Source organism: Poromitra crassiceps (genome assembly GCF_964638095.1).
Source record: "Poromitra crassiceps genome assembly, chromosome: 2".
Lineage (NCBI taxonomy): Eukaryota > Metazoa > Chordata > Actinopteri > Beryciformes > Melamphaidae > Poromitra > Poromitra crassiceps.
Window position 1 is genome coordinate 86,351,268 of NC_139624.1, and position 12,453 is coordinate 86,363,720.

The window sequence follows — 12,453 nt, forward strand, 5'->3', positions numbered from 1 at the left end:
ACTTCTATATCAAGCAGGGTGGCCTACCTGGATTACCATTGTTTGTTAGCCCAGTGGATGGAGGTTTCCATCTGTGTGACGACAGCCGGGTGCACAGAGCAGACACGTAAACTCTCAAGCCGCTTTAGGCTTCCACTCCACCAAAGGTCATACCAGCTCCTTGACATTCATTGTTTGGTTGGATTTTGAAAAAAAGACATTTCCTCATCTTGAACAATGTGATGCGCTAAATAATAATGACTGAAATATGCTGAAAATCCAACCTCTTAATATTGATTGCAACTGTTGTCAATCCTACCTGTTCTGTGTTCACACTGTGATGTTTTGTGACATGAAGCAACCATGTTTTGTGTGAAATATCCTGAGATCACAATCTGTTTTCCATGCTGTGTGTTCTGTCATTTTTCAAGAAGAAATGGAAACTTTGTAACTGATTTTTCAAGAAGAAATGGAAACTTTGTAACTTGTTTGACACCACAAACTGAAGGAAAATAAACTTTTTGATAACGCACCATGTCATTGATTTTTTTTTAATCAAAACATCAGTCCACATCTAGTCGAGTGTTATCTGAAGCCAAGAAAAGACTAGTATACCCATGTAAAAACTACGATATTCTGACATCAGTGTTCTACTCAAAGCAGCAAAAAACTGAGAATGTAGCAAACAACTTCATGTTTTGTGTTGTCTCGGCATGAAATTAGATCCACAACATAATTTGGAGAATTAGTATACATTGATCTTGTAAATGCGATACTTCGTTTGATAAAGCCCAGTGATTCTCTGTTCAATGATTAATAGTGCAAATAATGTTCTATAAATGTATACAGTATATTTTTTATGTTCTTGATTTGAGCACTCTTGGGTTGTGACTAAATCAAGATTCTGTCATCTTTGCATTTTTATTTCAAAATACAGCTGGTATATGGCTGGTCGGAGTTCAACCATAGTGAGTGAGGATACAGTGGGAAAGTTGTAATGGCTTGTTTTGGACCTTCTTTCTTTCTGCCACAACTGACCACTTACAGCTTGAGCACTCGCATGGCTCTTGCCACAGACAAATCTGATGTTCACTAGAAAGAGAGAGGGCGAGAGATAGCCTGCATGCTGCCATTAGCAGAATTTCCTTAGAAACGGGGAGTTTTTGTTTTGCAGAATGCCAGACTGTTCATGTTTGCAAATGTCAACATTTGTAGAAGCCGTTGTTGAGCTGCAGCAGACTGAGGGCCCCAGAGGGATTAGAGGAGGCTCTGTTTACCTGCTCTGAGGAATGCCGCCCCGCTCGGACGCTTTTGTATCTGTCAGGGACCCAAGGTCACAGTGCCGGCAGAGACGGGCCGCTTTGTCCCTCCCAAGTTTCCACCTCACAATATCAACAACAAAACACAATGTGGGCGACCTGGGAGAAGGAAATGGAATTCCTAGTCATGTTGCAACAGTGTTCAGAAACCCAGGTTCAACGGGCCCCTTTCTGCCTCTGATCAATCTGGGTGTAGGATGAGGTATTAGTTATTTTCATGAATTTCTAATTGAATTACTTAAATATTTACTTTGTGTTTTCCTTTCCATGACTTGTTACTCACCAGACTTGGGCAGTTATTCAGTGTTGCATTCAGGATATCATCAATTTAAGTGAGAGCCCTTGCAATTTCATGATTACCCCTAAATCTCAAAGGAATGCCACTTTTCTTGGTTTATATTAATGTAGTCGTGATGGTGATCTGGTAGTTGCCTTATACAGAGCAGCTACTGTCCCTTTATTCCTCTGTGGCTTCAGTCAGTTTCCATACAAGACCACAACACTCAGCTGTCAAATATCACAGCCAATCCAGCCAGTGTCACACAACCCTACCAGTTGTTTTCCACTGGGTGTCGCACTTGTACAACTTAATATCACGCCTACTGCGATAAAGCAGGCGATGCTGTAATGGATTTGAGAGGGGTACTATACAAATACCACAACAAAACTCTATTGGGATATTAAATGAATATTACAGTGATACCATAGGAGATATAAATACCTTAAAGTACTCACTGTTGAGTACAGACTTTGATTCCTTGGTAACTCAGAAGTTGGTCTTGTGGACCAGACGGGAACCATGCAAAGAGAATTGGCCAATGCATTTATTTGTTTATTTTTCAAAATAAAAGCCTATTTGCAGTCTATATCATACAGGTCCAAACTCTGAGTGAGGGTGACAGCCTTTTGATAGAGCAATCTGACCTCGCCAGGAGACCAAACCGCCGCCGTGAAGGCGATTCAGGGCCAACAAACACACTTCTGTTTAATTTGTCTGCAAGTTTTTTAGAAGTTATTTGCGGAGGGCAAACCTCGTTAAATTTGACATGGGCTCTCAACATTTCGCAAGCATGCAATAGGTAGTTCAAAGCTCTCCATTTTGTTCAGGTATAAAGCGACCAAACAGAACGAAATTATATTGGCCTAAACTCATTTGGATTTACACTGAATGAATGGTTTGTTTCTAACAACACGGATGCATTCGTTAAATACAGATTATTGGCGGACTGATGTTTTTTTTTTTTTATTGGCCTGGTTGATCCTTCTTGAGTGATATAGGCCTAGTTGATCTGCTCCAAATGCTTTCATGCACAACTAAACTGTTTTGGCCAGAACACTTCAAAGGCTACCTGTGGAGCTAATTGAGACAAAGACATGTAACAACTGCAGGTTTGAATATTTTCTTTATCTCATTTTGTAATAAACATATAAATAATAAACTCTAGACATTTTTGACACATCGCCCTGTTATGAAAGTTAACTGGAATGGTCTGGCTATATACTATCCAAACTGTGCATCTGCCGCATGTAATTTCTATAAAACTATTTCCCTATTACAAAATATGAAAAGAAAAATACATTTTAGTAAATTTACAGGAGTTACTTATTAATTTATTCAACAAAACTGTTTCTGTACTAGGCTACTTTTACTGTTACTGAATTGTCAGAATGTGCATTTTATATTTTCTCAGAGGAAAACACATAGAAAAGAGAAACAACAAAAAGCAGAGGATGCAGACATGAGGCAGAATATCTGTCCAAGTCTGACAACTTAAACGAACAGTTTCCAAAATAATAAAATTCTTAATAAACCAAGCAGTACAAGATTTCCAATACTTTCCCAACTACTGTATTTAAATTAAAATATATTCTCATATCTTACACTATTTCAAATAACGAAATGTGATTCGGTAGCGATCTGTCAAAATCTAATTTACAATTCTGTGTATAAAAATATAATTTATGGAACCCCACGAAGTTTGTTCTCCCCAAAATATAACAGTCAGTTGCACATATATGCACATATGAACATTACAACCTGTCAAGAAAGTTAACTCCTTTCTACATGGTCTTCTTTCTCTTTGCGCCTTTTCTTTTTTTAACTTGAGATATACAAAAATAGATTATGCACAGTTTGCTGGTCACACCATTTCAGAGTCCATTTGTGTGACACCAGCGAGTTCGCATGAGAATAAATTATTCAAAGAGAAACTTTTTAAGGCTCCATTCATTCTTTGAAAGGGGACACATCATGGAAAAGTCACTGAAATAAATATCCCAACTCCGCTGGGGCCTTTGTCTTGTTTTTTGTTTTTGTTTTATTATTTTATTTTCAACCTACTGAATTGTTCATTTGTCCTACATTTAGTCTTGTCTGCTCCTGTAGCAGAGGTTTCAACTCGGGTATATTGACATCCCAAGTGGATGAATCGAGTGGCTGTCCAAGAGCCATGTTCCTAATTGATATAGGATATTGGAGTACCAGTGCACTCCGTCTTTCTGTGCAGTAACATGAGGCTGGCGATGGGAATAAAGCAATGATGACACCCAGTGGGCGAGCCTGACAGGTGCCAGGGCCCAGTGCGCCAGGTCGTGGTCTTCGATCACCGCGTAACAGGACGCGAGCACCCGGTCCACCACCACGCTTCCCTGGACGGTCACGGGCGCAAAGGAGCCCTGGTGCTCTTGCGTGTAAATCCGTTTTACGGTCACAGGCTTGAGTTGATGCGTTGAATCGTCAAAGACAAACACTTGCTGCCCGGCTTGGACTTGGCTGGCGAACACCGCGGTCATCCGGTCATCCGCGGAGGAGTTGAGGCCGACGAAGAGGAGGTGCGCCGCGGTTAGGGCAAGCTTCTCTTCGGAGTCTGTTTCGATCACGTAGAAGAGCCGTCTGGTGGTCGCGTCTTGGTCCACGAACATGATGAAGTCGGTGTAAACGGGGTTCCCCTCCGAGTCCGCGGCCAGGACTCTGTCGCCGACCCGCAGGTCTCTGACCGCCTTCTGGCTCCCGTCCGGCAGGGTGACGGTGGAGGAGCCGGGGAAGCAGCCGCCTGATTTGGCTGCCACTGAGTTTTCTGTTGAAATAAAACATGATGCTGTTAGCTGAGTGAACAGGTAGCACTCTTGACAACAAACAGGTTATTGATACCATACCACCACGAAATGGTTCCGTATACTTGTACCATATCAAAACCCACTTTGGTTCTGTAAAGCAGTGGTTCTCAACCTGAGGTCCAGGGACCACCAGGGTTCCAGGGGGTCTCCCAGCAAGAATAATTTATTTCACTATAATTCCATCCAATGACAATGCAGTTCATACACTTTCTCTAATAAAATAAAGGCCAAAATCGTATATGAGATGGGACAAAATATATCCTGGGACAAAATCATATCAATTGGGGGGTCCGTGGTCTAATTTGTGTCAGTTTAGCGGTCCTTTGAACATTTAGAACCACTGCTGTAAAGAGCCCAATGGCGCATGAAATCATGTTGCTTTGGGGTTTATTTTTGTTTTTATAATAGATAATCAGAGTTCTGTTTGAGTCAATACAGTTCTATAGGACCGTACACTTTCCTAATCAAAGAACCATTGAAGGACCCTCCTTTTGCGTCTATTTGTATTTCTCTGCCTCCACATCACGGTGGGCCATATGCATTTTGCATAATGATGCCTGTGTCGGCTCCTCCGTGCCAAATGCGTATTGGCTTGGCCCACGTTGTCCGAGACGAGAAAACGGAAAGCTTTGGCTTGGCTCATCTATTCTTAATTAAAAAACCCAATAAAGAGCAGGCATTGTTATTCTAAATCAGCTTGTGGATCGAGCTACTCTTGGTAAAGAACACTTACGCCTTTCCCAGCTACTCTTCCATATTTGCTCAGGTGCAGAAACCTCCATGTGACAATTCACACAAATAGGCGACTCACAACTACTATTTACCCAGTGGAGCCACTTTTCCGAGCCTCTCGAGTTGTAGATTTGAATTTAAATGAGGGCCCAGACTCTTAAATGCTTTCTGTTGTGCAACATCAATGTCCCTCTTTCTACCACCTCTCCCTGCTTTGTTGTCAGTCTTGATGACAATAATTTTGGCCTTGGTGGAGCTCTTCACATACCAGTCTCTAGGATCACACTGTCCAGCACACAGAAAGAAAGGGGGCGGGGGGGTTCCTCCCCAGAATTTGGGCTTTTAATCTTCTTTTAAGATTCCCGAGCATGAAATAAGGTGACAACTGAAAACCAGATTTAGCCCAACCAATTGAACATTGTTCGGCCAAATCCTTTTGGTAAAGTCGCATGACCCTAATGACACGTAGGACCAGCCTATATACTGTGATCTCAAGAAGTGTGCGTTGAATTATAAATAAGGGATTTATCAATAAACTCAGAGTTAAGCGAGAAAAGAAGCTGGCATCGTTTGTCTTTCAGTTAAGGAATAATTTCCAAGCCCAATAGGTGCCCCGCTATTATAGCATAAGCTGATGGTTTCTTTAAATTGAAATTTGGATTTCTGATTGATATTTGACAAAACTGGGGTAGAATAGGCCAATTCTTGAATTTCTTAGAGATAGGCCTATTTGAATATCTTTATTTTAATAGCTAATTTAAAACTAACCCCAACATAACTTGCAGCTTTGGCTGCCGCTGGTGCAGTGCAAGTGAATAGTACAAAATGATTTGTTTTTCTAGGTCACACCGAGGAGCCTTGTTAGATTGCGGTCGTGGTTCCCACCAGGAGACAGTGTGGGGCGATGTAAGATCAGGAAATAAACTGCATGGCAAATGCTCATAGGGCGGGATGATTCCATACAGCAGTTGAAATATACCTTTATATAAGGTTGCATATTGCAACAAAATTGGTAAAAAAATAAATTATTCCAAAATGTCTGCGTTCTAAAACTCTACTTGAGATCATTAATTAAATATTGCAAGGTCACTGTTAATCGATTTATTGATTGATTGATAGCCTATAGGCTAATTGCTGACCAAATTGACCAAAATTGCCACTTATCTCCGAATTCGTTATGAAATTAGCGGAATAAAATCTGAAATCCATGAAACACATTTTTCAGATTTGCACGACTTAGTCCAGCCCACTCCTTCCAGTTGAAATGTCACTGATATCAGGTTTTTATTGAGTTCATCATCTGGTGGCTGAATTTCCCAAAACACACTTGGAAATTAACCAAAATCCTAATTCTATTTTTCTCTTTAGCCTATAACTCGGTTCCTTTCATTATAATTCGTGTCCGGCTCACAGACTGATTAAATTCCACCTAATTTTGGACATTTTCCCATAGTTGAAAACAGCAGAAACGTTTCCCCCCCAGGCCTTTAGCGTTTGTGCATGTGCTATTTGAGTCCGTTTAAACAGTTTTAAACGCACATGCTGCGCACTGGTGAATGATATACTGCCTTATAATCGCTCGCTTTAATTGGTCTGATGATTTTCTCATGTGGCAAGAATCAGAGCGCGCATCACACATTTCCTCTGGGGACAATGAAGTCTTACAGCCATACCTGCTTTGACAGAGCAGTGAATGTGGGCTTTGGATTCATAGTAGACCCAGTCAAACCCGGCTTCCACCGCCAGCCTGGACAGAGTTCCGTATTTGCTCTTGTCTCTGTCCGAGGTGGTGATGTCCACGGCCCGGCCCTCGTAGTGGAGCGACTCCTCGAAGTGGTGTCCGTCCTCATCCCAGCCCTCAGTGACCCGCAGCTTCACCCCGGGCCACTGGTTCATGACCGAGATGGCCAGCGAGTTCAGCTTGTCTTTACATCTCTGCAGGCGTGGCAAATGGATCAATTAGTCACATACTAATCATATAGCCTATAGCCTATATCACAATTCATATAGCGCGCAGATACACCAGGGCGCACTAAACAATGGCAAAGTCCCAACTTAGCCATCATCATTTGCCACCAAACCCGCATCAATTGGCTACATGTCTGTAGTGGACAAGCAGATTACTGATAAAATGATATTTGATAAAAGTGAACAATTATTTGATTAGATAGATCTATATGTCACCAATTAAACGCATAGACGAACACTGGCGCAGGATGATTCCTTGATGTGATTTGCTTTACTATAGATATGGCTTCCCAATGGATTGTGGCAGTTTTGCTTGATCTCTGATGTCCATTATAATACAAACAGCTAGGACATTCTGACTCACATGGTAGACTCGCCCACCTTGTCTTTCCCTGACGCCCCTGCTCTTGGCTGAGGTGGATCACTGAGTGTATGAGATGTGGACACGCTCTGATCCCGACTGAGCCTGAGCTTGCAAGCTATTTTCTGAGAGGAGCAGCGTCAGAGGGCACATCTCGGATAAGAAAGCTGCTAATGAAATATTGATAAGGCACCGCATTCGCTTCACTGGCCTATAACATATGGATCTGTGGTCTTAGAAAGGTGCGACCACGGTCGTTCACTCTCAAAGCTGCTCAGAAACGTTACATTCAACATATGCATAAATTAATGGAATTATAAATTAATTAGTTTGAATTAGGCCTTAACAATGCGAATTTTGTTAGTCGCAAGTTGTCTGTTTTCTTTAAATAAATAATTGATATGCAGATGATATGAAGATGATCTTCAAGAGCAGCTGCTGCTGCGTTGACATATCTGGAGTCTGTCCTATAAATAAAGCGTCGCATCCCAACCGCACAGCCTCTCTGCTCTCTCAGGGAAGATGCTTGGCCTTCTCCAAGACAACTATTCTCAACACTCAAGCAATAAGTCAAATAAAACATCACAAAGAGTCTTTTCAGTCCAACCGGAGAGGGAAAGTTTCATTCTTCTTCTCCTGCAAAGTCTTGGAAACGTGACATGCATCCTTAAGTCGGTGTTAAACAGACTTGTGAAATATCTTTCAAGGATAGTGTGTAGGCTATAGGGCGCACGAACGTTTATGAGCGACCCTCTGCCCTGCTCCACTCGGGTATGTGTCCAAAAGCAATGCTCACACAGACCTAGAAATGCATAGGCTACAACAAAACAATTTGACAGACCTCATGCAATAGATGTTTTGTGCGGACCCCACTTGTAGAATGTGGTGGGCAAAAACGGGCCAAAAACCTCCCACATTCTGAGTGGGATTGTCGGAGTCAACAGCCGTAAAGCTTAACCTATTTATTAATTCATTAGGTCGTGTGCCGCAAATCACGCCAAATTCTGCTCAGCCACCGTGAAGCCCAGCAGGACGCCTGGGTCGCTGTGCGCTTTGTACTCAGGGTAAAGTTGTTCAACAGCCTCCCTCTTAATCTGTTCACAAATTAACTGCTTAGAGGGAACACTTCTCAGCTACCTGTCAGTGCAAGCGCCAGCCCATCTTTATTCCGCCTCGTTTGCGCAGTGGGCATGCATGATTCACCGATTACACTGGACTATAGCCTACATGCACCTTTTAATCTTGTTTAATATTGAGTCTTCTTATAGCACGTGAAAAAAAACCTGGCTATGGATCTACCACAATGCCACTTGCTTTCAATGTAAATCAACTCGTTAATTAGATATCTTGAATTTAGAGTAAGCTAATTTCTTGATACCGGTGCTGATTCGCCTTATCCCTTAAACTATTGGCAAGTGAAACTTCATTGGAAACGAGTGGAATTATCTCACTTCTCCACTGGAAGAAATTATAACTTATTTTAAAACATTTTAAGACTGAGTCTGAGGCTATAATGCGTTGCTAAGATGGACATTGTTGCAGCGCAGCCGTCAAAGTGATGCTCGTATTCACGTCAGGCTCCATTAGGCTACTTGGGGAATGGTGTGTGTAGGCTTACATGTCTGTAAACACGCCGCTCTTGGTAACTTTCCCCGAAGTGACCTGTGTCTTAATAGTTTAGGGGACTGGATGAATGGTTCAAACGATCCTTCAAATCAGCCTGCGGGTATCAAGTTTTATTGGCTTGACTAGACTTTTCTTCATTGAAGTTATTTATTTATTTAGTTATTCATGCATTGCATCTGAGGAAACCACAGCAGACACGTGCCCGGTCTGACAAATAACCGTAACATCGTCGCCTTTGTGTAGTGAAACCTATGATGATAACGAACTGGACATGTATCAGTGGAAATAGTCCAAAAGATGTGTGCGTAAAACCCCGTTGGATCTGTGCGTAAAAGCCCCCTGGATCCGTGCGTAAAACCGTGGGATAGCAGCACAAGGACCGCTGGCACAGCATAAACCCCCACGTGATAATGCTTATATCAGCAGCTACTGCTGCCCTCTTCTCCAGGTAGGCTACATGCCTTCATTTGGTGGCTTTGCAAATCCCGTAATAAACATCAGACTTCACAAAGCCAAGTCCCAATATCTTATGCAAGTCTCGACTGTTTTAAGTTGGCCTCTCTTTTCAGGTCATAAGTTCATATTGTGGCCCAGACCCAGTGAGGCTTGTCTAAAAATCCTCTCATGTAGGTCTCATGCGCCCTCACACTGAGAGCCTGTTGTATTGTAGGTTATCTTTTAATGTTCAGAAGCTGAATAGGAAACGCATGGTGAATCAGAAGCTACTTCATCTGCCCTTCTTATAAACCTGTAAAACAGAGAGCGTGTAGACTCGTCTAGAGAATTAGATGTGTTCCCAAATACTTCATTTCAAGGCCAACAAAATAGACACAGGCCCCCATCTGGTTATATTTTCTCAGTGGGATCTCCATTTTGTTGTTTGAACAGATTTGATACAGGCATGCACACCTGTTTATACTGTAGGTGGGGTGATATCACTGGTGAAAGTGAAACCGACAATCCAATCAGACATTCCCATGCATGTCCTTCTCTCTCGGTCCTAACTTCAAATGAATGAAATAAGCGTGGGATTTTTACATGATTAACCCTCGTTCTGCTGCGCGACCCTGGACCCTCCTCAAGGACCCCTGCAGGTCCCCGGACCCCACTTTGGACACCATCAGACTAGCCAATTTCTGTATGTCTCAAATAAGCTATAGTTGTATCACAGAGGAGACGTGGGGAGCGTTGAGAGGGATGCTGAGACCGCACGCACAGTGAATATTTCATCGGGGCTCGTGCCCAGCATGACGCGAGGTACGGGTTCAGGGACTCCGGCGCGCGCCTGGCTTCATCACCGCCACCGGCATTTTATTATTACCGAGTCAATATATCACACAAGCGCTTTTAATTATTCACCAACATCTGAGTGCTAAAAGACATGGCATCCTGCAGACAGAAAAGAAATAAAAGAATATCTGCGAAGTCTTGCGAGTCTCCTCTTATGGCTGTAAGGTTTGATAGCCATTGCACTGACTATATTATAAAAAATGATGTCATTCCATGTCATCTTTAATAAGAAAATACCTTTTATAAGGCACAGCCAGTCCGTGCGCATTGCTTGACCAAGTCTCACCCATTTATGAAGTCCTGATAGTATTAACACTCAAAGAAATGTCACAGTTTTCATGCACTGATACACACCATGCGAGCGGCTAAATTACAGTAGCGAGAAGATGTCTGAATGAGCCACACCACGCATGAATAAGCCCGGCTGTTGGAAGCGGTTCGCATCCCTGTTGCCTATTGCAGGGCTGGAATAAAGACAATAAAACAAGGTGCATGTGAACCTTAAACAGGCTGAAATACGCCTGAAATATAGCCTTTTGCATGCACGGTGATGTGCGTCTATACAACAACAAATAGAGCCTCACACGCGGATACAAATATAGATATGAGGAGAGAGCTACATTAATATTTCAAATCACTGCCACAACCATGAAGGCCGAGTGTCCTGACTATCCGCCTGCCCGCACATCACGCCTCCACTTGGATACATTCGCCTAAAGCCTGAAACCTCGCAAAACCCCTATGCTATAGCCTACACAAAGCGTACACTGAAGTTTAATAGGCGCAGTAGTAGCCTATTGAGTTCAGCACCGGGTGAAACTGACTTCACTTATGGTGCGCAATCATGTTGCAGTGCGCAGTGATGGTGCGTTAGGAGGCAGTGGAGGAAAACAGGTTATTCGGTCTCTTTACCTGAGTCATTAGCCGGTCGGCACCGGTGTTCTCCTCATCCTTGAATATGATGTCTGTGTTATAATTGGGAGTCAGCTCTTTAAATCGCTCGGAGTTTCTTGTGATCTTGCCTTCGTATCTGCCGCTTGCCCCGAGGGTCTTCTCCGCCACGTTGGGGATGAACTGCTTGTACGCAAGAGGTGTCAGCTTCTTCGGGTGTCTTCTCCTGCCGTAGCCCCTGCCCGGTCCGCATCCCATCCCCGAGGACACCAAGGACAAGCAGACGAGACCGACCAAGGCGATTCTGGTCCAGAGCAGCATTTTATTTTATTTAGTTCTTGTCCTTTAATATCTCAACCGAGTCGTTGCGGCTGTCTCTTTACCGTCTATCTCTCCTGGCTCTCGCAATGTCCTTGTCTCCTCCTCTACTTCGCCTTCGCCTGGTGTCTACCGTACCGTGGCAGGTGCGGAAATGAACGCCTCAGACAAACGGTAATAACGGGGCACATCGGAGGAGGGCTACAAAAAAGTAGTGAGGGGGATTTAAAGCCACGGGATCTCTAGTCGAGCTGCAGCCGCTTGTGTGAGGCGACCGCTTTTACTGCTATGTATTATAGCACCCGATCTATAGCAGGGGAGGGACTTGATTGGCTCGCCTAGACAAACCCTCCTGATGTTATCCCAGAAAAAAATCTTAAAAGATTTCTTCCACCTGAGGGTTAGCCTGTCTGTGTTGGAGGGAGGAGGGGCTGCTCCATGGGAAAACATCAATTACACGCTGTCTCGCCCCCCTCACCCTCCCATATTCCAGATTTCACAGGAAAGGTATAGGCAGAAAAGCACCGGCAGAGTGAAAGGCGCAAATATGAGGCAATAGTTACTTGAGGACCGGTGATTTGAATGCGCCTTGAATAACTTTCTGTGCAGAATACATTTCCTGGGAGAATACCTGCTTGTGAACGCGTGCTGGATCATTACGGTGTGAACTAGAGGAACAAGCAAACAACGGATAATTTACTGAGATGTATCACCAGATTATTAGATTGGTGGATTTCAATTCTGTTTGCTTCTAACGCCGTTTCTCATGTCATTATTATAGCCTATATGCCAATGTGATTGTGCGTTTGGAGACGTCTCGCACCCCAATTCGTGAGTTCTGGGCAAGCATAA

The 12,453-nt window shown here is 43.2% G+C and overlaps 1 protein-coding gene across 1 annotated transcript; it reads right to left on the reverse strand.

Annotated features, from left to right (window-relative positions):
- Positions 1-2,720: 2,720 nt before the first annotated feature.
- On the reverse strand, positions 2,721-11,769 carry shha (sonic hedgehog signaling molecule a). The gene is made up of 3 exons (XM_083652321.1): positions 11,305-11,769; positions 6,821-7,082; positions 2,721-4,375 (listed from the first exon to the last, which is right to left on the reverse strand). The coding sequence occupies exons 1-3, from the start codon at positions 11,602-11,604 to the stop codon at positions 3,693-3,695; spliced, it is 1,245 nt and encodes a 414-aa protein (XP_083508447.1). The 5' UTR covers positions 11,605-11,769; the 3' UTR covers positions 2,721-3,692.
- Between the last annotated feature and the right edge of the window lie 684 nt (positions 11,770-12,453).

Bases quoted from the DNA above. Each gene is read 5' to 3' on its own strand.
- shha (XM_083652321.1), bottom strand. From the start codon at position 11,604: ATGCTGCTCTGGACCAGAATCGCCTTGGTCGGTCTCGTCTGCTTGTCC. The intron at 7,083-11,304 runs GTAAAGAGACCG...CCACGCCTGCAG, and splicing joins CCGACCGGCTAATGACTCAG to AGATGTAAAGACAAGCTGAA. The intron at 4,376-6,820 runs GTATGGCTGTAA...TTATTTCAACAG, and splicing joins TCACTGCTCTGTCAAAGCAG to AAAACTCAGTGGCAGCCAAA.